At 41.1% G+C, this 26,136-nt stretch overlaps 1 protein-coding gene across 1 annotated transcript in view; it reads right to left on the bottom strand.

Moving 5' to 3' along the window:
• Positions 1–523: 523 nt before the first annotated feature.
• Positions 524–26,136, bottom strand: part of N4BP2 (NEDD4 binding protein 2) — a 99,325-nt gene continuing 73,712 nt past the window's right edge. Inside the window, exons 14-17 of the mRNA XM_075859352.1 lie at positions 16,826–17,008; positions 16,578–16,746; positions 8,168–8,291; positions 524–7,237 (exon numbers count right to left, since the gene is read on the bottom strand). Coding sequence (XP_075715467.1) covers positions 7,192–7,237; positions 8,168–8,291; positions 16,578–16,746; positions 16,826–17,008 — 522 coding nt within the window. The 3' untranslated portion in view covers positions 524–7,191. The remainder of the gene's footprint in view (positions 7,238–8,167; positions 8,292–16,577; positions 16,747–16,825; positions 17,009–26,136) is intronic.

The raw sequence follows: 26,136 nt of genomic DNA, 5'->3' as shown, positions 1-26,136 counted from the left end.
CTTTACACCAGTCTTAATAAATTGCTCGCTGGAGTAAGATGGTGTGTGTGTGGCGTCTTTCGGTTCACCATGCGCGACAATTCCACACTTTCTACAACCGCGCCACATCCCTCTTTGCCCCCTAATTGGACATAAAAATTGCCGCGATGTCGACTGGCTTGGCATGGGGTCCTCTACCACTTTCCTACGCCCCACAGAGTGAAATATTAAAATTGTATTTGTAGTCAGCTGTTCTGTAGATTTTTCTCTTTTTTTCCTCTTAAATGTGACGCCATTATGGTAGGATATTTAGTAATATTTTTATCACTCATATTTGAACATTTAATTTTTTTTCTCATACTTCTATATTTGTAGTGGGCTGTAGATGATTTGCATCTCAGAAACGAATACTTGCTGGTGCCAAATATTGTTTCGATATTTCAGATAAATACTAGCGTCACATTAACCACAAACAAAATAGACGTTAAATTTATTTTTAATTCGCAATGTATATCATCTTGTAAAAATTTCAGTTCGTCTACCATTTTATAAATTTACTTTATTTTTTTTTTGTTCTAAAATATCCATAAAATTGTTCACATCTCCAAGAAGAAAAGAATACAACATCATGCATAAAAGATGATTTTACAAAACTATAAAAATAGAAATAGAATACAGAAATTACCTCTAGGCAGTAGTCCACACATCTGACATGTGGCAAGTACAATATTAGGTAAATGTTTTCTTGAGCATGGAACCAATGACAGGGAAATGCTCTCTTGTATAAAGTATTAGAAGACCATAAAAAATATGTACATTCCACGTAAAAAAATGTTTCAGTATGTACACACAATACTTTACGCTGTATATTTGTTCACATCCAAGAAAAACAGAAGCAACGCAATTCTGCTTTTAATCAGGCTCTATTCACACTTGTGTTGGGGGTGTTCGTCAGGCTTTCCAGTATTTTTGACTAAAAGAAAAGAACAGTCTGCAGTGCTATCCTTGCTGTCAAAAATAACAAAGACAATGAGGTCCATCCGTTAGAGTAGATCAGTCATGGCTCTGCCAAAAAGAGAAGCCCTGATGCTAGTGTGAACAGAGTTGAAAACTTCTTTATGCATTAACTCAGTGCATTATGGTTTGTTTTTCTGTATTCTCGTTCCCATGAATATAGAACTAGAAAATACCATAGTTGAGATGACATTTTTGGTATTTTAAACCGAGATGTAAAAATCTATTTACATAGCTTTTTAATACATTTTTGTTGCTTGAAGCCTGCAGAAAGGATTAGTAACTTTAAATAGGGAAAAAAGAAAGGGAACAGGACATTTTGAGGTATCCACTAGCAAATAATTTATATCTCAATGTGTTTGTAGTTTGAAGAACATGGAAAATAAAAATTATAAATAAAATAAAATTAAATGAAAAATATAAACCCTCATGCCAAATACAAGAGCTGTTTCAGAACATATCTGGAGATTTAATATAATTATTAGTGTGAGAAAAAAAAATATACCATACAAATAAAAAAAAAGTGACTTCTAAACATGAAAGATTGTGATAATAAAAATTGTGTTGAGAAAAACTAAAATGACTGAAGTGTTAGGAAAAAAGTATAGACCGCTGTGCCCTATAGAGAACAGGCTCGTGTAAATCTGCATTCTAATTGGAACATATATTATAACCATAGTGAATGTGTCCGTTGCCTTCTTAAAAAGGAATTTACTAATTGACAAAAATTATTGAACCTTATAAGAAAAATAATCTATGCAGTGTCACAAGTTCCGACTATTTGTCCATGTTGGAAAATGGCTACCTCCACTGTGTAGGGGCAAAGTAAACTTAAAAGGAGTTCTCCGCCTACAAAAAAGAAAACCAAACCTGTTTTGCATCAAGACATACTCGTCCCTCCTAAAACCTTTTCTGTCAAAATTTCATGTTGACTCCTGCTGCGTCCATGTATGCAATCTCCGTTAGTTTAAATTGGGCGGTCCCCGCTGCACTGCTTTTCTCCTAAAAACAACCTTGATGCTTAATTTCCCCTTTCTTCCACTCTAGTTTCTCCATCCTCAGAGTTATCACCGCTCTCTGCAAATTTCCCTCCAAGCTAGGAGGAGAAATTATTACCAGGCCAAATAGCAGTATCTCTACTCTTGTTTGTGCACCTTCCAAGCGCTCCATAGTGCATGCTCAAGTTACAGCGCTGGAAGGTGCACAAACAAATATGAGAATAGTTGTTCGTTTGTATGGATTTACAGAGCCAGGAATGTAAATCACTTTGTAAGTCCATTTAAACAAGCGCTATTAGGCTCATTGTAAATGTCACATGACTAGTGACGTTTCCATTAGGGGGCATTTCAGAGTAAAGAAGCGAAGACCCATGGCTATTTGTGTTCAGGCCAGTTTAAAAGTAGTGGATGTAAAACAAGAATGTTTCCTTTCACTGATAGCAATTATAGGTCTTAAAAACGCTGAGGAATTGAAACACAAAGTATATCGGAAAGTTCCAAAAACTCTCCATTATACAATGATTATGAGGAAACCCCTTTAGGCCCCATGCACACGAACGTACTTTTGCGGCCGCAATACCCCCGAAAATCCACGGGAGAAATGCGGCCCCATTCATTTCTATGGGCCCATGCACACAACCGTGGTTTCCACGGTCCGTGCATGGCCCAGGAGCCTGGACCGCAGAAAGAACGGACATGTCTTATTACGGCCGCGTTCCGGGCTCATAGGAAATAATGGACGCGGCCATGTGCACGGCCCGCGATTTTCGGGGGCAGCTAGCGGCTGACACTCCGACCAGGAAATCACGGCCGTGCACATGGCTACGGTCGTGTGCATGAGACTTTAATTCTACATTTTCACCGTAAACAGTAAATAAGCAGGATGTTCAAACATGGCCTGGAGAGATGATCTCAGCGACCAGTGCCTGCAGGAGCATTTGCTTATAGAATGACTTCTTTGCAGCTTTCTTGTAAGGACGAGATGATGCTTTAACACAAGAGATCTCATATCAAGGCCTATACTGTTACATACAATGAGAGAACTCTTATTCTAAACCCAAATGATGCAGAGAGGTATTATTTTCCTCCACATACTACTCAAAAATAAAAATGCAAAAACACAAATAGCACTGCAGAAATAAAGATCTCAATGTTACAAGCTATAAGGAAATGCAATACTGCATTAGAAGTTATTAAACACAGATATGATGAAATATTACAGTGTATCTTGACATTAGTTTTCCCTTGAAACCGGACATAGTTTCAGGGTGTTACGTTACTTTATGAACTTCTATAGGGAAATGGGAGTACACATTGGGAGAGTTATCAAAACAGGTGCAATGAAAAGTAGCAGCCAATCAGATTCCATCTGTCTTTTTCTTTTTTGAAAGCAGCAGCTCAATTTGCTACCATGGGCAACTACTCCTTCTCCTTTTTACCTGTTGTAATAAATTTCCCCTGTTGCCTTACACAGTGGACGCAGACATCTTGTTTTCCATAACTAGGCAAAGAGTAAACCGGGGATAACTATTTTGTCTGACGTGCCGATAAAAAAGAAAAGTCAATGATGAAGTACTCCGTGTGCCATGCAAACATGAAAGTCATGTAACACAAACGGTTACCATGTATGTGACATAAACCAATCAGTTAACCCCTTTGGGACGAAGCGATTTTTTGATTTTTCGTTTTTAACTCCCAGCATTCCAAGAGCCATAACTTTTTTATTTTTCCATCAATGGAGTGGTGTGAGGGCTTATTTTTTGCGGGAGGAGTTGTGGTTTCTTTTGGTACCATTTATAGTTCCATATAACTAAAATGATTAGCGGGCAGAAGTTGGAAAAAACTGTGATCCCTCAATTGTCTTTTGGGATTCGTTTTTACGGCTTTCACCGTGCTGTAAAAACGACAACTTATCTTTATTCTGTGGCTGAATATGATTACGGGGATACCAAATTTATATGTTTTTGTTAATATATTTTACTACTTTTATTGATAATAAACTCTGTTAAAAAAAACAAAACTGTTTTGTGTCGCCACATTCTGAGCCATAACTTTATTTTCTCACCAATTGAGCGGTGTGAGGGCTTATTTTTTGCGGGATGAGCTGTAGTTTTTATCGGTACAATTTTTTGGTACGTAGAACCTTTTGATCACTTTTTATAAAAAAAAAATTTTTGAGAGCCAAGTTGACCAAACATCTGCGATTTTGGCGGTTTACAATTTTTATGGTTTATGGCGTTCACCATGCGCGTTAAATAATGCTATATTGTAATAGTTCAAACTTTTATGGACGCAGCGATACCAATTTTGTTTACTTTTTTTTATTTTTTACATTACTTAAGGGGGAAAATGTTGTTTTTTTTTTAACTTTTAATATATTTTTTTGTCACTTCTAAAAACATTTTTTCACACATTATTAGCCCCACGTCAGGGTGCGCGAAAGGGTTAATTAAACTTACATTTAGTAAATATACAAATAGCGTCTACTGCATACCAGCTACCGAATACAAGCTTTGGGGAGGTGTGCACATGGAAGAGACCACAGCTACTGAATACCAGCTTGAGGTGGGTGACCATAGGAGAGACCACGGCTACTGAACACCAGCTTGGGTGGGGGTTAACATAGGAGAGAGCGCTGCCAACTTTCCCTAACTTTTTCTTTTACAGAGCGGTTACTCAACTCCATCCTTGCGGCGCTGATCACCAGGAAAGAGCAGCATTTTATTATCCGCGTGTCGACGCTGAACTCAAGGAGAGCAGTGCTGCATTGTGCGCTTGCTAAGGGCAAAGCCCCACGTGGCGGAATTGCTCTTGAATTCCGCTGCGGACACTTCGCAGCGTTAATCCGCAGCGGAGCCGTTTCTCCATTGCCTTCCACTTCTTTTTAGTAGGCTTCGTTTAGACGTGGCTGAAAATTCCGCTGCGGAGAATAGGCTGCGGAGCGGAATTTGGTGTCCGCAGCATACAATGGATGTTGCGGACCAGTGGCGGACTGGTTGCGGACTCATTGCGGAAGTTCTCTATTGACTTCAATGGAGAATCTAAATTCCGCAATGAAGTCCGCAGATGTCATGCACATGTTATGTGTGCTGCGGATGCGTCTTGCTTTTTTGACATGACATTTCTTCATTCTGGCTGGACCTATGTATTTCTAGGTCTACAGCCAGACTGAGGAAGTCAATGGGGCTCCCGTAATTACGGGAGCGTTGCTAGGAGACGTCAGTAAATAGTCACTGTCCAGGGTGCTGAAAGAGTTAAGCGAATGGCAGTAACTGTTTCTGCACCATGGACAGTGACTACCGATCCCAATATACAGCAACCTGTCAAAAAAATAGAAGTTCATACTTACCGAGAACTCCCTGCTTATGTTTCCAGTCCGGCTTCCCAGGATGACGTTTCAGTCTAAGTGACGGCTGCAGCCAATCACAGGCTGCAGCGGTCACATGGACTGCCGCGTCATGCAGGGAGGTCGGGCTGGATGCCGAAAGAGGGACGTGTCACCAAGACAACGGCCGGTAAGTATGAAATTCTTTTACTTTCACTATGGAAAGTGCTGTCCCTTCTCTCTATCCTGCACTGATAGAGAGAAGGGAAGCACTTTTCCCGCAGTACGCAGCAGCTAGTCCGCATCAATTTACTGCACATTTTGGGCAGATCCACCGCAGAATCTGCAACGCAGATTCTGTGCGGCATTGATGCGGACAGCTGTGGAAGAAATACGCCACGTGGGGCCATGCCCTAAGTGTTCAGCAGCGACTAACACAATAAAGCATTGCTCTCTCACCTGGTCATCAGCGCCGCAAAGCGCATAATGAAGCGCCGCCCTCTCTCCCGGTGTTCAGCACCGCCAAGCACACAACGGTACTGGACACCGGAAGAAGGAAGTGTGCCAGCAATCCATGCCCCACGTGCAGACACTGGCACCGGTGCCAAGGGTTGCTGATACTATTCCAGATACTAAATAGCTGCATTATATGTGGATGTGTCTGTGTGAATGTTTGTCTGTGTGTTGCTCTCTACACTTCACACATTATTGACTGGAATAGCTGAGTCTTTTTGATTAAAGCTAAGCGCCATCTTTGGAGTCACTTGATATATTAATTGATCGCATTATTAGAACTCCCCTAATAAGCACCTATTGTGAATATTGCTCGCTTTACAATCAGGAACTAATTTTGTGCCAGTAGAGCAACAAAATCAAAATGGAATACAGATGTGGTTTTCAATTTTAATTCCCACTATATATTGCTTTTTCTTTAAATCCTAAAATCTTGCAGTTTTGACTCTGGCCACAAAGCCATAATAGACTGACCCCTGACTGACCACATAGAAACCAACATTGACAATGGGTGATGGACACCGCTCCTCTCCTCCCCCTCCCTGCACAAAGACCTCTACGTAGGTCACAGAGCAGGCCTAGAAAACTCTGCTATAGAAGTCACTGACCAGTATCAGAAGTAAAGGAGTCATATCTAGTCTACAGGTTCCTATGTGCCATGTACTGTAGTCTGTATTCTATTACTAGAGGGAGCAGAGACTGCTGCAGCGTGAGATTCTGCACCATCCTCTGCATGAGTACTTCTGCATTCTGCTCCTCGCATTATAAAAATTGCTCATGCTCAAAGAAAGTGATTTGGGTTATCTGAAAATTGCTCATAAATGTATAAATTGAAGTGGCTCCAAAGATGATGCTTTACCTTAAGAGCTAATTGAAAAATGACTTGGCTCAGTATCCACCATACACTACTGGGACCAGTATCAGAACTACCTCGTATCTTGAATCAAGTGAAATTGAAAATCAAAATAAATCAAGTGAAATTGAAAATAGTAATATCAGCTTGTACTAATATTGAAATATTAATATACATGTGTCATTATTGGCTCGAAATATGAAAACATAAAAGATCACACTAAAATTGGTATTAAATATTTCAGAAATGTCCACCCATAAGCACCAGGTTTGTTTTTTTGTTTTAAAAATAGTAAGCGGCTGCAGAGGCGTGCAGCAGAAAAACTGCACACGGTCATTCATAAGGTGAAACTTTCTATAAAACTAAACAAGCACTTCTATATTGTCAGCACTGAACATGCAACATAGCCGTGCCGGGGTAAAAAGGATTATTTCCCATGGTTGTATTATGCTGGAGTATCAGCCAGAGTAATATGAATACTCTTCCCTCTCCAAATTCAACCAACTTGATCACTTCAATGTTATACGGAAGACGCCCGGGGTCTTTTCTTGAACTCTAAAAGAAAAGAAATAGCATGTTTATTATGTCTCCGTTTTAAACTCTAGTGCGGGTCAATACACTTAGTTTTGGGCAAAGAAGAGGATAATAAAGATCAGTATAGAGAAGATTATAACACCTAAGAACTTCAAAAACAGAAACTAAATGCACCTTATGTGGCTATGGGACTGCCAGGCAGACATCAAGTACATTAAAAGGGACTGTGTCATCAGAATATGATTGTTTAAATTAAGTGTATATGTCAAACAGATTTAAGAATTTTCGTAGATTTTTCAAAATCTTGCATTTTTCACTCTGGCCACTGAACCTCACAATAGGCTGACACTTCCTGTTCTGTAGAGATCACTTGTCAGCAGTCATCTCATTATTATCACAGGCAGGATTACAATGACATGCAATACCTCTATATAGAGAACAAAGGATCCACCATAGACACAGGTCCCCTCGTCCCCCTCCCTGCACAATGACCTCTACATAAGTCACAGAGTATGCCTAGAAAACTGTCCTATAGAAGTCAATGACCAGTATCAGAAGTAAATGCGTAATCTCTAGTCTACAGCTTCCTATGGACGATCAATTTACATAGCGCCATCATATTCTGTATTACTTAACAATGTGGTACACACCAGAGTAAAAAATGCAATACAGGTGGAATGTCACAAACAAGATTGGACTGCTCATGCACATACAAATCATGCAACATCAAGAGGAAATAAAAGAGGCATGAACACTTGAATGTATGAACGTTTGAATATGCTTTTGGATGATAGGTCAGTGTCATTTCATGGGCTGAAAATATTGCAAGATTTAAAAACATGTATTGAGTTTATATTTCAGTGGTACCTCTCGGGACTCTAGATACTTCTATGGCACTGTATGTAGCAATGAGTCACAATTAACACATGATATTTGTAGGGTTAGGATTACCTGTAGTCGTGATTGGTGAGGAAATCTATAACGGCAGGTTTAATACGAGGAACTCCTCCTTGGCTATGATTTCCCCTTCCCGTGATCACAAGGAGATGTGGCTTGCCTCCATTCTGCTTGAACTCTGACACAAGTAATAATTACTATTAACATGCAAATAAGGAATCATTTTGTTGCCCAAAACACATCAATAACCACAAGTAAACAATCCGTACTAAAAAGATTGACTTACCTTTGCACAAACACATTGTGGAAAAAAACCACGGTGAAAACTATTTTAAATTGTTCATCGTGGACCATGTGCCCAGCCATAGACGTGGCGGTGATAGGATTTCGAAATTAAAACGATTGGAGCTTGAATGGATCTTCAAATTAGATACCCTATCCCCTAGAGGCCTTAAAGAGGCTCTGTCACCAGATTTTAAAATCCCTATCTCCTATTGCAGGTGATCGGCGCTGCAATGTAGATAACAGTATCGTTTTGTTTTTTTCAAAAACGAGCATTTTTGCCAAGTTATGACCATTTTTATATTTATGCAAATGAGCCTTATGTACAACTGGGCGTGTTTAAAGTTATGTCCAAGTGGGCGTGTATTGTGTGTGTACATCTGGGCGTTTTAACTTCTTTTACTAGCTGGGCGTTGTGAATGGAAGTGTATGATGCTGACGAATCAGCATCATCCACTTCTCTTCGTTACCACCCAGCTTCTGGCAGTTCAGACACACAGCGTGTCCTCGCTCATCCGACGCGATGAAGTTCCTGTGGGAGGAAGTGAGTGACGTCACAGCGTGATCTCGCGAGGACACGCTGTGTGTCTGTGCACTGCCAGAAGCTGGATGTTAACGAAGAGAAGTGGATGATGCTGATTCGTCAGCATCATACACTTCCATTCACAACGCCCAGCTAGTAAAACAAGTAAAAACGCCCCGATGTTACACACACACAATACACGCCCACTTGGACATAAGGCTCATTTGCATAAATATAAAAATGGTCATAACTTGGCCAAAAATGCTCGTTTTTGAAAAAAAACAAAACGTTACTGTAATCTACATTGCAGCGCCGATCTGCTGCAATAGGAGATAGGGGTTTGAAAATCTGGTGACAGCCTCTTTAATGTGGATTTTAAGATCTTTCCCAGTTTCTCTAGATAGTCTAGGGTCGTACTTTGATATGAACATCTGCCCGTGGTTCCATCATGATTTCTATATCCCTCTCTCCTCTTTATGGGTAGGAAAACGATAACAGTTTGATTACTGAATAAATATGTATATCTTCTTTAGTCTAAATATTCGATAATATGACCATATTAGATATGTTGTCAATATATGTATTCTATTTCTTCTCTTTTAGAGACTAATGTTCTCAAGTTTCGCCTCCAGGATCGGCTGACGACACATGTACACTGCCTCTGAAATGTCTATCTGTTTTTTCTCATTTTGTTTTTTAAACAATGCATTTATCCATAAAATTATATCATGTTCCATTCTTTCATTATTCCCAATCTATTTGAAATAAATATCATCCTCTATGATAAAGTGGTCCCATATACACATATATGCTATAGATTATACGCACGTATCAGATACAATGTAAAAACTAATTTCTGTTGTTCTTTGCAACATGAGCATATGAGGGGACCTGACATATCGTTATGGAGAGGAGTCACGTACACACATAATATACGGAGTTTGTGGTTACATAAAATAATGCTTTATGCATCTGATATTGCTAGTATCGTACTAGATATCCATATAGTTAATTATTATTATATTATATCACTTACCAGTCGAGTAATGTCAGTTTGGGATAGATACGAGGTATGAGAAAACAGAGTTGCCCTCTTTCAAGATGGCGATACACATTGTGAGTATCACGAATGCGCGAATTGACGCTATGCGTCATAAGGCACACTAACGTCTAGTAGGATGTGACGTAGTCTATGGACATGCGCAGTGGACACTGTGGGACGCCAACAGCCGATCCAGCGAGGTTGGGATGCTTTTAATGTTTAATAATATACACCTGTTGGGTTATTGCTACACATATGTAGCCTATTGTATTAATTTGCCTTATTAACCCCTTCAGGACGCAGCCTGTTTTGGCCTTGTGGCACAGCCGATTTTTTCAAATCTGACATGTGTCATTTTATGTAGTAATAACTCCGGAATGCTTTTACCTATCCAAGCTATTCTTAGATTGTTTTCTCGTGACATATTGTACTTTATGATAGTGGAAAAATTTGGTCGATAAATTCAATATTTATTCGTGAAAAACACCAAAATTTAGAGAAAATTTGCAAAAATGTGAATTTTTCTAAATTTAAATGAATCGGCTTGTTAGGGGGGATTTACACGAGCGTGTGCGTTTTGCGCACGCAAAAAATGCTGCGTTTTGCGTGCGCAAAAGGCACTTAACAGCTCCGTGTGTCAGCCCCGTATGATGCGCGGCTGGGTGATTTTCGCGCAGCCGCCATCATTATGACACTCCGTTTGGATGTTTGTAAGAAGAAAAGCACGTGGTGCTTTTCTATTTACATTCATAGTTTGACAGCTGTTGCGCGAATCACGCTCGTCCCACGGAAGTGCTTCCGTGTGGCATGTGTGATTTTCACGCACCCATTGACTTCAAGTGATGCACGAAAAACGCACAAATATAGGACATGCCGTGAGTTTTACGCAAAGTACTCACGTTGCGCAAAAATCACGAACTGTCTGCACGGGCCTATAGACTAACATAGGTCGGTACGACACGCGTGAAATTCAGGCGCGTTGCACGGACGTATATCACGTTCGTGTAAATAAGCCCTAAAACGGATAGTAATGCCACACAAAATAGTCACTAGTTACCATTTCCCATATGTCTATTTTAGTTTGGCATCATTTTTTGAACATGTTTTTATTTTTCTAGGACGTTACAAGGCTTAGAACTTTAGCGGCAATTTCTCACATTTTCAAGAAAATTTAAAAAGGCTATTTTTACAGGGACCAGTTCAGTTCTGAAGTGGTTTTGAGGGCCTTATATATTAGAATCCCCAAATAAATCACCCCATTTTAAAAACTGCACCCCTCAAAGTATTCAAAACAAAATTCAGAAAGTTTCTTAACCCTTTAGGCGTTTCACAGGAAATAAAACAATGTAGAGGGGAAATTAACAAATTTCTTTTTTTTTGCCGAAATACATTTGTAATAAAAAAAATTGTGTAACAGAGAAGGTTTTACCAGAGAAACGCAACTCAATATTTATTGCCCATGTCCTGCAGTTTTTAGGAATATCCCGCATGTGGTGCTAGTGTCCTAATGGACTGAAACATCAGCCTCAGAAGCAAAGGAGGACCTAGTGGATTTTGGGGCCTGCTTATTTTTAGATTAGATTTTAGGCACCATGTCGGGTTTGAAGAGGTCCTGTGGTGCCAAAACAGTGGTAACTCCCCAAAAGTGACCCCATTTTGGAAACTAGACCCCTCAAGGAATTTATCTAGGGGTATAGTTAGCACTTTGACCCCACAGGTATTTTGCTATATTTATTGGAGTTAGTCTGTGAAAATGAAAATCTACTTTTTTTCTGAAAAAACATAGAAATTTGTAATATTTACAAGGAACAAAGAAGAAAATGCACCCCAACATTTGTAAAGCATCTTCTCCCGATTACGGAAATACCCCATATGTGGTAATAAACTGCTGTTTGGACCCACGGCAGCGCTCAGAATGGAGGGAGCGCCATTTGGATTTTGGAGCGCAGATTTTGCTGGATTGGTTTTTATTGCCATGTCACGTTTGCAACGCCCTGGAGGGAACAAAACAGGGGAAACACCACAAAAGTGACACCTCAAGGAATTTTTCTTGGGGTATAGTAAGCATTTATACCACACAGGTTATTTGCAGAATTTAGTAGAATTCGGCCGTGAAAATAAATATAAACATTTTTGTCCACTAAAATGTTGGATTTTTTCATTTTCACAAGGGATAAAGGAGAAAAAGTCGCCCTAAATTTGTAGCGCAATCTCTCCCGAGTATGACAATAGTCCACATGTGGTAATAATTATTTTTTTTTAATAGCAATTAATTAACCTTTGCAGGACTGATCCTTTTTTGCTTTTCCATTTTCGTTTTTCACTCCCCGCCTTCCAAACGCCATAACTTTTATATTTTTCCATGAATTGAGCGGTGTGAGGGCTTATTTTTGGCAGGACGAGCTGTAGTTTTCATTGGTACCATTTTTTGGTACAAGCAACTTTTTGATCACTTTTTATTACATTTTATTTAGAGCTTTGGTGACCAAAAACAGTGATTTTGGCATTTTAAATGCTTTATTTCTTAATGCGCTATAAATGACAATTGTACTTTATTCTGCGGGTCGGTACGATTACGGCGATACCATATGTATATTGTTTTTTTATGTTTTGCAGCGTTTGCGCAATAAAATCACTTCTTTATAAAATAATGTATTTTCTGTGTCACCATATTCTGAGAGCCGTAATTATTGTATTTTTCAGTCAAAAAAGCGGTGTAAGGGCTTGTTTTTCCCGGGACGGGTTTTAGTTTTTATTGGTACTATTTTCAGATACATGCGACTTTTTGATCACGTTTTATTCCATATTTTGGGAGGGGTGGTGACGAAAAAAAAATAGTGATTCTGGCATTGTTTTTAGTTTGGGTTTTTTTCGGCGTTCACTGTGCGGTAAAAATAACATTATAGTTTTATAGATTGGGTCGTTACGAACGCGGTGATACCAAATATGTGTACTGTTTTTTAACGGTTTCATTTTATCACTATAATAAGAGACTTATTATATGGAATAAAAATACACTTTTTTTACACTTTTGTAAAACATTTTTATTAACTTTTTTCACTTTCTTTTTTTACCTGTAGCTCTGATTGCTGCTAGAATACATTACACTACCTAGGTAGTGTAACGTATTCCAACTGTCAGTGTGACGTCACAGTCACTCTGACAGTTGGTCTACGAGAGGCTGATCCTCATAGGCTTGCATACATGGTAGACCCGGAGGTCGTTGTATGGCCCCCGGGTGCCATCACAAGCATCAGCAGCCCCCACAATTGCGTGGGGGCTGCTGATGTGCTACAAACCCCCTACATGCGGAGATCGCAATCGAGCCCCGCATGTAACGGGTTAATTGCCGAAATCAGCGGCAATGAGCCGCTGATCGGCAACAGTGGAGTGTCAGCTGTCAGGGACATCTGTCCTCCCGGTTCCCGATGCACACTGTCGCTGACACAGTCACAGACACTGTCATCGACAGTGTGCATCGCGAACGGCAGTGACGTCCTTGTCACTCTGACAGGAAGTCTATCAGGAGGCTGGTCCTGATAGGCTTCCGTACATGGCAGAAACGGAGGCCATTACTTGGCCTCCGATCGCCATGCTAGCCATCTGCAAACCTCACGATTTCATTGTGAGTTCTGCCGATGTGCTAGAAACCCCTGAATGCGGTGATTGCAAATCGCTCACCGCAATTAAGGGGTTAATTGCCGAAATCAGCGGAAATAAGCCGCTGATCGGCATACAGTGAAGTGTCAGCTGTCAGGGATAGCTGGCCTCCCGGTTCCCGGTGCACACTGTCGCTGACAGTGTGCACCGGGAACCACGCAGTAACTGTACGTCTCTGTGCACTAAGACACTGGCCACATGGACGTACAGTTGCGTCGTGGTGCGCCTAGGGGTTAATTTAATATGATGTTTTCACTATTCACATATAATATTTGATGTATATATCCCTAAGTATATATCACTATATTCATAAGGAATCTTATGGACACAATATTGTGTATGTTAACCTTACAGTTTTATCACTATTTTATGAAATGTGTGTAATTGGATTCTGATTTTGAACTGCATATATATGTGCTTTGTGTGTCACACTGTTATGCTTGAGAAAGGCTCACACTGAGCTGAAACGTCGCACGTGGAATAAAAGGATCTTTTTTTCAAATATTTGGTAGTGCTGCCTCACTTTTTTGCCTATACTGAGGGGTCATTTTGGACTGTGACCCAAGAAGCGTGCAACCAATTTAATCTTCCTGATCCTGTGCTGCTGATCTATATCTATTTGTTGCCCAGTGTTTTGTTTTTGCTGTAAGTTAAACATGAATCCCCATTGCAATACTAAGCATATACACAATGCGATCATTACTAAAAACTGCAAGTGTGCAAATACAGATTATCCCAGAGAAGCCCGTTAAACATAGTTCAATATCTAAACTTACAGATAATTGGATGCTTTCAATCATAAACCCTCTCCAAAAACAGAATAAGCCTGATATTCCCTAACCCTCCAAATCATGAGGCCTCGCAAAAGGTTAAAGGGAAGGTGACATGAATTTTTTTTTTTATTATTATATTGCTTTTAATAAAATATAAACAAAAATGTTATTTATTAGTGTTGTGACTTTAAACTTTGTACTGTGTTCTTACTTTTACTTCTCTATGGGGGCTGCTATTTTTTTTTTCATCTCTTTATGTGTTGATTAACGACACATACAGAGATTGAATACGGCACATACATCCCCATAGAGAATGCGAACAGGAGCCGTTAGATTCACAGAAGCGTACGCCGTTTGTGTGGGAACGACGCATGCAGTTTAACGCCCACACAAACCAAAACAAAGCTCGTTCGTAGAGCGAAAACCGGCACCATTTTCATGTGGACCAGAAGCCGCTGCCGGACAGTAAGAGGACGACTTCCGGCCGCGGCTTCCAGCCATATGTTCAACGAAGCGAAGGCGCAAGGAGCGTAGACCAGCGGAGGCGGCGGCAGTAGCATGTAATTTATGTTCGTGTATGTGATGTGTGTATTATGTTCGAGTATGTTCGTGTGATACTGTTTGCCGAGTCCTGTATCTAATCCTCCTACACTGTGCAGTCGCTCAGAAAATGGCGGCACACAGTGTAGGAGGTTTGAAGACCTTCAAACCCCTCCTTCTCCTGGCACTAGCCAGAAGAAGGGAGGGGGGATTGTGTGAGGACACTAGAGGAGAGTGTGTCCAACCCAGATTTGCAGCATAAATCAATGAAGTTAATTTACCACAGTGACCATTCTGCAATTTTGGGAACTGCTCCCTCTAGTGACCAGCACATGGAAATGTTATAAATTAGAATCTAATTTATAATATTTCCTGACTTGTGAAAAAATAAAAATAAATAAAACAACGTGTAATCACTCAAATACTAATTGTTTAACTGAAAAAAATAAAAAAATAACAATTCTAGTGACACATTCCTTTAAGGAAAAGTAGCCACCCCTCGCAGAATCATAAAGCGTACCTAACATTTCAGGTAACTTTTCAGAGCTTTCATGTGTGTGTACATGAGGAATAACACTATTTCTATCTATTATATGATTTGTATTCTGCATTTATTAGCAGTTTTCCCCTTACAGACTATCTGTAATTTTCAGTTTTCCCAGAGCTAGTGGGTGGAGCCAATATACTAGCATGTCTTCTATACACTACCCACATAGAGAAGAGGAGAATCCCACTCTTCTGTCGCATGCGTGTGTGTGTATATATATATATATATATATATATATATATATATATATATACATATACATATATACATACACACACATACATACATACATAGAAACTGCCGCAGCATAGAGGAAATTATACAGCAGTAATGAGCAGTGTAGCTGAGAATCCAGCACTGGAGCAAGATAAATCACCTACCCGGTAGCTGCTGCACATCTATGTGTCGGTCTCACTCTGCTACTGTCACCCCCTCTCCTCTCTAAAGATTTATATGGGCAGCATCTCTGTCTCCTCTCTCTACTTCTGCTCCCTTCTCCCCCTCCCCGCTCTATAGAGTTTTATGGGCAGGCAGTGAAGAGACACCCCCTCTTCCTGTAGTCCGTCTCTTCTGCTCTGTAACTAGGGACGGATTTTGCTTGACAACAGGTGGTGGACAGCGGATTACAGGAAAAGACACCTAGTGGTAGTAACTTCACACAGATTTTGCATGGATAAAATACATACATTTTAACAGTAAGTAAATTACAAAGTTGATCTATATCAGGTATACTATTAGATTAGCAGAAGTTGTTTGAAAAATTAGTGTCCATTTAAATAGGCCAATCTATGGCTCCTCTGGGGCTGGACATCTGGCAAAAAGCAAGGAATTTCTGGGGGTTATGAATTTGATCCTCCTGCTTTACATAGTAGCAATGCTTGCTCACACTGACTGCAATGTATAGACACAAGATCATCGATGCTGATAGTTGCCTACTGCTGCGGCCCCAATTACTAATAATTGCTGCTATTATTATGTAATAGGTGTACTTTAGTCCCAGGATTTTACAATATTTTTGCCACTTCAATCAAGTACATTGCTAAACGAATATTTGACAATCAAATGTGAAATAGTTAGGCCAGTTTTACAATACCTACCATCTGTCTTGTCCTGCAGCACCTTGCGGAAGTGTTTCATTGCTTCATCCACATGGAGTCCATGTAAATCTAATATATTCTCTGGCAATAGATACTCATTAGCCCTCTCGAAGATCTGTACAGCTGCTCTCCGATTCTCCTCTTTCATCTTCTGCCCATACAGATAACCCTGTAAACCACGACCACAATAAAAATTTAAAATTACCTGCATACTATACAATGTATGTTCTGTATTCACTATAACAAACCTGCTGAGCATAATAGGCAGCTACTTGCGTCATGCCCCTGTTATGAGCTTCTGCTGCTTTCCTGAAGCTCTCCTGCTGCTTTTGATGATAGAGAAAGGCCTCTGCTCTGAAGTCATCATAATCTGGGTACTCCAAGTCCTGGAAAGATCGCTCATTTAGGATTTCTTTTTCTGCCTTCAATTTCTTCTCCAAATCAAACATAAAAAAAAAATGAACACCGTGTCAGAGTACACAGTTACAGCGGGGATGAATACAAAATAATGAAACTATGCTCTGTTTCCAAGACCGTTACCAAAAACTGAAGAGTACAGGAGTCAGTTGATTGCTATAACTGCATTGAACCTAAAAGGTGCCCATACATATTACATGTATGTCAGCTGAACCCACCGATTTCAGCAGGACCGGCCGACCTTCTAATGTTCCAACTCCCCCCGATCGGTTTTCCGTTATTCCCTTATATCTGCCCCCTACTTCTTGCTTACCAACCGAATGATGGTTAGGAGATGCAGACACAAAACAGTAGGATATTTCTAATCAAGTCTTTGTAAAGATGCTGGTTTGCAATAAAAAAAAATGGTTGCAACGGTAGACGTAATATTTAATGTGCTCAGTTTGACAAGCCAGTGTTTTTCAAATTAATCTCTTCATCACTAGACATTAGAAAGTCATCCACGTTTGTCTTCATAGGCCCCATTTAAAGCCAACTTATTAAAATAATTTTTAAAGGGTTTTTGTTTAACCATTTCTTTAAAAAAAAAAGTTTCCGCACATGAAGGATTTCTTTAACGAAACTTGCCAATTCCTGAACCAGCGACTTCTCTCAGGCTGGATGGCAGGATACTGAAAAGTGCTACATTGCAGTAACACCGCTACAAGACACCCGCGACAGTTGCAACTGTGTAAGCCTGTCCTCAGTGTCACCCCGTCAGAAAGAGAGACCAGACCATTTGAGACAAGGCCTTACATCTCAGCTAGCTCTAGGAACTCAAAAGCGTCAGTGAGCAGCTCTACAGTCGCCATTGCCCACGCAAGAGCAGAGGCCGCCAAGATACGGGCCACCTTTGCTGAACAGGAAATTGAAGATAGAAAGGGCACACCTAGAAGCAACACTGGAAAAACAAGCAGCAGAAAAGGAAGCTGAAGTCGCTATAGCTGAAATCAGAGGTTTTAGAGGAAGCAAATCCCACAAGTGAACGATTCAGCAGCATACCTGGGCCCGAACCCAGTCATCACGATAACTCGCTACGTACTTCAGACTATGTACTAGATGCGAAGTCAGATGACAGCATTTAGGTCCAGAAGCAGAGTCAACCCCTGCTAACGAGTTCCAGCAGAACCCTGTCGCACGACAAGTAATCTCAGCTGACCGAACGCCCTACATCAAACAAGACAGCAGTTTCGCATACCATCAAGCCTTAGTGCAACCTTAACCCAAACCAACAAACACCCATGATACAGTCATGCCCTTTAATGAGGAATGCATACATGACGCCTATTACAGCAACAACACGTTCAAAAACCGCGATAGCCCACCAGGTCCTCCACACACCAGCTTATCTCCAGATCCATTGTATAGAGATCAAGGGATGTCCGATCTCAAATTCTTTGCACGACGTGAGCTAATAACCAAAGATCTCCCAAAGTTTGTCGACAGACCAGAAAGCTATAGAGCATGGCGGTCTTCATTCAGGAATACAAACAAAGATCTAGCTCGGTCTCCAAGTGAAGAAGTTGATCTTCTGGTCAAATGGCTATGGAATGGGTCAGCAGAACATGCAAAGCGGATTAGAGACATTAACATTAATTACCCAAGCCAAGGGCTAAACATGATATGAGAGATACGGCTCTCCAGAAGTGATAGAAAGTACCCTATTTACAAGAATTGAAAACTTTCCTAAGATCTCCATCAAGGGTTTTCAGAATCTAAGAGAATTAAGTGACCTGTTGACGAAACTCCAAGTTGCCAAAGCTGAAGGAGATTTGCAAGGTCTTACATTCCTAGACACAGCACGTGGTGTCAAACCCATAGTACAGAAATTACCTTATAGTTTGCAAGGGAGGTGGATTACTCAAGGCTCCAATTAAAAACAACTGCACAACGTCCCATTTCCTCCATTCTCTTTTTTTTTGTGGACTTTGTGCACCATGAAATAAAAACTAGAAACTATCCTAGTTTTGACTTCTCAACGTTCGATACTGCTCATCCCAAGTCAGGTAAACCTGCCATACTTCGTTACATGAAAGGTACACCTGTTGCAGTACACAAAACTAGTGTACCCCTCCAGACCCCCCACTCAAAACTTGCAGTACAGAAGAGACTGCGAGTACCTCAACAAAAGACCTGTGCAGAGAGTGACCTCTACACAAGAAGCCACATCCACTGCTGAAATGCAGAGGGTTTAGAGAAAAACCTCTTAAGGATCGCATAACCTTCCTCAAAGAAAACCATATTTGCTACAGGTGTTGTGCATCAACTTCCCATCTTGCAAAGGAATGTACAGCAAATATTAAATGCACGGAATGCCACAGCAACGAGCATAATACAGCTTTACACCCAGGGCCTGCTCCATGGACTCTCACACCCTTAGACCAGACTGCAGAGCATGGCGGGGAGGAGAGGAGAGGAGAAAGACACAGTATCTCCTGAAGTGACACCTGAGTGCACCCAAGAAGGTATTAGCAGCAAATCGTGTTCCAAGATTTGTCTTGTTACAGTTTACCCCACTGGTCACAAAGAGAAGGCCGTAAGGCCTCATGCACACGGCCGTTCCTGTAATCACAGCCCGCGATTGCCGGCACAGCCGGACGCAAAACTAAAAGTAGGACATGGTCCATAATTCACGGCACGGTTCTACGGCACAGACACCCACCCGTAGCGATACGGAAATGTGTCCGTGGCCAATAGAACCGGGCGGGTCCGTGATTGCGGACCGTATTACGATCTGCATTTACGGAGCTTTTTTACGGTCATGTGTATGAGGCCTTAAGCTGTATACCATTCTTGATGATCAAAGCAACAGATCCCTTGCTAGCTCAGCTTTCTTTGATATGTTCAAGATTAAAGGACACAACTCTACCTATTCCCTTAGGACTTGTACAGGTGTGAGCAAAGAAACAGGGAGAATAGCTACTGGTTATCAAATTGAATCCATAACTGGTGAAACATCCCTGCCTCTGCCTACTTTGATCGAATGCAAAAAGAGCCCAAACAACAGAGTGGAGATTCCTACACCCGAGGGAACCTTACATCATAGACATCTGAAGGCCATAGCACATCTCATCCCCACACTTGACCCAGAGGCTTAGATAGTACTTCTTCTCGGAGGAGACATAAAAGTCCACTAGGTGAGAAATCAGATTAATGGCCCTCAAAATTACCGATACGCTCAAAAGCTTGACCTAGGGTGGGTCATTATAGATGATGTCTGCCTAGGAAACAAACAGTCACAAGCCAACCATTGTAAATTCCCTTTACACAAATTCATTGGAGAATGGACGCTCATCTCTTTTCCAGCCTTGTCCTAACAGATTCCTCATAAGCGAGAAGCTTACTAGCTTTGTACAGCTTAACCTTACAGAAACCGAGAACTATTCCTGCGATGAAGATAGAGACCACTTAGGGTGCACAGCCTTCTAGAGGACAAAGAATGACCATAAAATAGCCCTATCGAAGATGAGGCTTTCTTAAATGGTATGGAACAAGGATTTTTCAAAGATGTAACAAATAGCTGGGTTGCACCGCTCCCTTTCAAAACACAGAGACGCAACCTTCCCAACAATAGGGACCAGGCACTAAAACACCTTTCTTCACTCAGGTAGTACTTTCAAAGAAGACCAGATATGAGGGAAAATTTCTTCTCATTCATGAGCAAAATATTTGAAAACAGTCATGCAGAAGTAACCCCACCCCTAGAAGAAAAGGAAGATCACTGGTACCTACCAATCTTAGGTGTCTACCACCCTAAGAAGCCAGGACAAATCCGGGTAGTATTTGACTCCAGCTCACAGTATCAGGGAGTCCCCCTTAATGATGTTCTTTTGACAGGACCAGATCTCAATAACACACTTCTTGGTGTCCTCATCAGATTCCGCAAAAAATCTATTGCCATTGTCGCTGACATATAACAAATGTTTCATGGTTTCCTAGTTAAAGATAAGCACAGGAACTGCTTGAGATTCTTCTGGTTCAGAGAGAACAACCCTACCAAAGACATCACAGAATACCGTATGAAGGTACATGATTTTGTCAACAGCCCATCTCCTGCAGTTGCTATCTACGGACTCAGACTGTCTGCCCGGGAAAGTGAGAAAGACTACGGGCAGGACGTCAGTTTGTTGAGAGAGATTTTTTATGCGGACGATGGGCTAAAGTCACTTCCCTCACTAGAGGCTGCAATCAGCCGACTCAAAGTATGCTTGCCAGTTCGAACTTCAGACTGCATAAGATAGCTTCAAACAGCAAAGTTGTAATGGAGACCTTCCCCACTCAAGACCACGCCAGCGACTTGGCAACAGACACGATACCCATACAGCGCAGCCTAGGGCTTAATTGGGACCTCAAGACTAACACCTTTACCTTTCAGGTGAACGAAGAGCAAAGACCTTTCAAACGACGCGGTGTCTTAACTACCATAAAAGGTTTATATGGTCCACTTGGGATCACAGCACCTGTGACCATCCAAAGTAAGGCTCTGCTCAGAGTATTAACTACAGATACATGTGATTGGGACTCTCCACTCGCCGCAGAGAAAGAAGTACTATGGATTACATGGAGAGACTCTCTAAAGGTGTCATCTAACCTACACATACCTAGACCATATGCGCTCATCCCTCCTGCAGAGGTTTGGTCTACAAAGCGGTGTAGATTCTGTGATGCTTCAGTAAAAGCAGCCGCTGCAGTTGCTTATCTTAAATCTATAGACCTTAAAGAGGCTCTGTCACCAGATTATAAGTGCCCTAACTCCTACATAATGTGATCGGCGCTGTAATGTAGATAATAGCAGTGGTTTTTATTTTGAAAAACGATCATTTTTGAGCAAGTTACGAGCAATTTTAGATTTAGTTTCTTAAAGACCAACTGGGCGTGTTTTTACTTTTGACCAACTGGGTGTTGTACAGAGGAGTGTATGAGGCTGACCAATCAGTGACCAATCGGTGACCAGTGTCATACACTTCTCATTGTTCCAGCCCAGCTTCTTTCACTGCACAATCCCACTGTGCTGTGGATCATGCTGGGCTGGAACAATGAGAAGTGTATGACACTGGTCACCGATTGGTCACTGATTGGTCAGCCTCATACACTCCTCTGTACAACACCCAGTTGGTCAAAAGTAAAAACACGCCCAGTTGGTCTTTAAGAAACTAATCTAAAATTGCTCATAACTTGCTCAAAAATGATCGCTTTTCAAAATAAAAACCACTGCTGTTATCTACATTACAGCGCAGATTAGACTATGTAGGAGATAGGGCACTTATAATCTGGTGACAGATTGGCTTTAAAGGCCAAGTCTATATCGGCTTTGTAATGGGTAAGGCAAAACTGGCACTATGTTCTGAGCCTACCATACCAAGACTGGAGCTTTGTGCTGCTGTTCTAGTGGTACAACTGGCAGAACTGATTACATCAGAAATAGATGTAGAACTTGATAATACAGAAAGCAAAGTAGTGTTGGGCTACATTTACAACGAGACTAGAAGATTTTATGTCTATGTAAAAAATAGAGTTCAAAGAATTAGGAAGTCCACACAGCCTACCCAGTGGTGCTATGTACCGACTGATCACAACCCAGCAGACCATGCTACAAGAGCTGTACCAGCATCTCAACTTACAGATACTACGTGGCTCACAGGTTCAACATTTCTGTACAAACCAGTACTTGAAGCTCTAAAAAAAAGCACATATGTACTATTAGAACCAGAATCTGATGCTGAATTTCGCCCGAAAGTTTCTACACTTGCCACAAAAATTTCTAACAGACAGCTTAGCTTGGATCCGAACGTTTCAACAGGTTTTCCACTTGGAAATCATTAAACAGAGCTATCGCTTGATTAATTTATATAGCTACATCTCCTAGAGCCACACCAACAGGATCATAGGATTGCAAAGGTTGGCACTATCGTCGCAAAGCCTATACAGTGGTTGATCTCACACAGGCCAAAGCTGTTGTCATCCATTGTGTCCAACAAGAAGCTTATGCACGAGAACTCAAATTCCTTCAAAATCAAGAGAGTGTTCCTAAAGACAGTTCCCTCAAGAGACTTGACCCATTTATAGATACTAATGGACAGTTGAGAGTTTGGGGACGTATCTCAAATTCGAAACTTGAGAGTAATGAATGCAATCCGATGATACTCCCAAATGATCACATTGCATCTATACTTGTGCAACACTACCACGAACAGACTAAGCACCAATAATTTGTTCACTGAAGGAGCTTTACGTACAGCAAGATTCTGAATAGTGGGAGCAAAAAGACGAGTCATTTCATTTTCAAATGTATGACTTGTGGGAAACTCCATGGTGTGTTTCAGTCACAGAAGGTGGCTAAACTTCCTGCAGATCGACAGAGTACAGAACCTCCTTTCACAAATGTCGGTCTTGACGTATTTGGCCCCTGGTCTGTCACCACACGGCACACTAGTGGGGGCCATGTAAACAGAAAACACTGGGCAGTCATATTTACTTGTATGAGTGTTAGGGCTGTGAGTATAGAAGTTATTGAGTCAATGGACACATCCAGCTTTATAAATGCTCTCAGACGTTCTATTTCTATTAGAGGCCCAGTCAAACATATCTGCTCTGATAGGGGGACCAATTTTGTTGGAGCCTGCAAAGAACTGAAAATCTCTCCAAACACTGACAGTGACCATGAAGAGAGATATCTTGCTGACCATGATTGTACATAGACACTCAACCCTCCACACTTCTCATATGGGAGGTTCCTGGGAGCGTATGATCGGCATGGAGCCTTGATTCTATATTTCTTCAACTGGGAACTTCAAGGCTCACCCATGAGACCCTCACAACTTTCATGCCTGAAGTTGTGGCCATCATAAATGCTAGACCTATGACTTGAATACGCAAGGATACAGAGGATCCACTTTTGCTCACTCTTTCCACTCTTCTCACCCAAAAGGTTAGTACAGCTGCAGGTCCCCTTGGAAAGTTTAGTGCTAAAGACTTATACAAGTGCCAGTGGAAGAGAGTACAAACCCTAGCAGATGCCTTCTGGGTTAAGTGGAGGAGACAATATCTCTCTACTTTACAGACATGGAACAAAGGGCAAGCCAGTAAACCTAACATGGTAGTTGGCAATGTTGTTCTTGTAAAAGACTCTCAGTCGAAGAGAAATTAATGGTCTTTAGGACTGATAACCAAGGTATTTCCAGAGTAAAGATGGAAAAGTCAAGGAAGTGGAAGTCAAAGTTTGCAGGCGAAATGAAGCTAAACTTTTTCAGACCTGTTAATGAAACTGATTTTGTTGCTCTCTCCAGAGATGCCTGAATGTGGTATCCTTGGGATACCAGACGGGGAGTGTCATGCTTTAGGCAGTCTCTCTTATGTATAGTTACTGTATTCTGTGTTCATGTTGTGATAGCTCCCTCTAGTGGCTGTTTTGTGCAAACATTTTAAGTAAGTTAGCATACAACCCTTTGAATGTCCCATGAAAGCCACCATATCTATCACCCTATCATGACCCTGCTGACATCACCAAGTCAGCTCTTTAACAGCCATTTCAGAATCTACTGTTGAACAAGCAGTATCTAAACACATCCTCTTCATGTAAGCCTACGGTAGCATCGCTGGTATGTCCACATTACCATCTCGCGTTGTAAGTTTATATATTGATACATAGTGTTTTGCATTTCTCCTGCTGTTATTTTCCAGTCTATAGATACCAGTCACAGACCATGCTTGTTACAGACCGGACAGGATCTTCCTGGTGTGTCGGTCTATCGACACTCATCATCTCTGTGTTCATGTACTTGTATATCATGCACATGTTCATGTTTGTATAGTAGTGTGTTGTTACATGCTGGTGTACTACAGGAAGCACATTATCTTTCCGTTTCTTAGTTTCACACTATCCTTGCAATAAAAGTTGAAGTTTGGACATCGCTCCTGAGTCAATGAATTGCTGGGAGAGAGTTTAGCTGCCTGTCAACTTATACCCCTCTCACATATAAGGAGGACAGAACAGTCAGTCATTAGGCGTTCACAAATTTTTTTTTTACGTGAAAAAACACGCGTGATACAACGTTTTGATTTGACCCACTTACCGAAAAACACACTAATCATCATGCAGCTAAAATGTCACTATATAGAGGCTTTTCAACCATACCACAAAGATGATTGCACAATGTTGCATGCATTCAAAAGTGAAAGCAACAACACTGCTAACGTAGATTTTTTTCAGAAATTTCTGTATAGGACTTGCAGAAATCCACCTGAATGATGCAGAAACCCTATCACATCAATGGGATGGATTTTCAGTCGCAGAAATTTCCGCCAAAAATCTGCTGAGTGTGAATATACCTCTTAATCTCGTGAAAATACTGGTAAATTCTGGAGTTTGTTGGTTGAAACATTCCCTTTCAAACCATCCGATAGTCTTGCAAAAGATGACTGGTAAGGATTATTTGGACAACCAATAAGAAGAATCATTTGATTGAGAAAAAAAAAAAAAAAAGTGTTATAGGACCATATTTTTGAAGTAGTATAATAATTATAATTTGGCTTCACGTTTACATGGAAGACCTGTGCCCTAAGGCTACATTCACACGACAGTGAAAAAAAATGTCCATTAAAAACTGAACAACTGTCAGATTTTCATGGCCATTGTGCATCAGTGTGTCTCTAAATTTTCATCCATTTCCAGTTCATCTGTCCGTTTTTAATGGCCGTTTGACATCCATTTTGCATCAGTTTTTCATGGCCGTTAAAAAAAACCTGATGAATTTCATTGTTCAGGCTTTTTTTGTCCCAACCCCCTGAAAACACCCAAAGGGAGGTCACATGTTCACCTAGACACTATTTACAGCCTCCCCGTAGATCGTGCCACACCAGCCTCCCCGTAGATCGTGCCACACCAGCCTCCCCGTAGATCGTGCCACACCAGCCTCCCCGTAGATCGTGCCACACCAGCCTCCCCGTAGATCGTGCCACACCAGCCTCCCTGTATATGATACCACACGCCTCACTGTAGATGCCATACAGCCCTGATGTACATGATTCCACACAAGCAGAAATGAATGCCCTATACATGCTCACCGTTGCATCGCTGTCTTCTTCAGGTAAGGTCCCTCGTCTT

This window comes from Rhinoderma darwinii, chromosome 1, assembly GCF_050947455.1.
Source record: "Rhinoderma darwinii isolate aRhiDar2 chromosome 1, aRhiDar2.hap1, whole genome shotgun sequence".
Lineage (NCBI taxonomy): Eukaryota > Metazoa > Chordata > Amphibia > Anura > Rhinodermatidae > Rhinoderma > Rhinoderma darwinii.
This window is presented reverse-complemented; position numbering and strand designations above follow the sequence as displayed.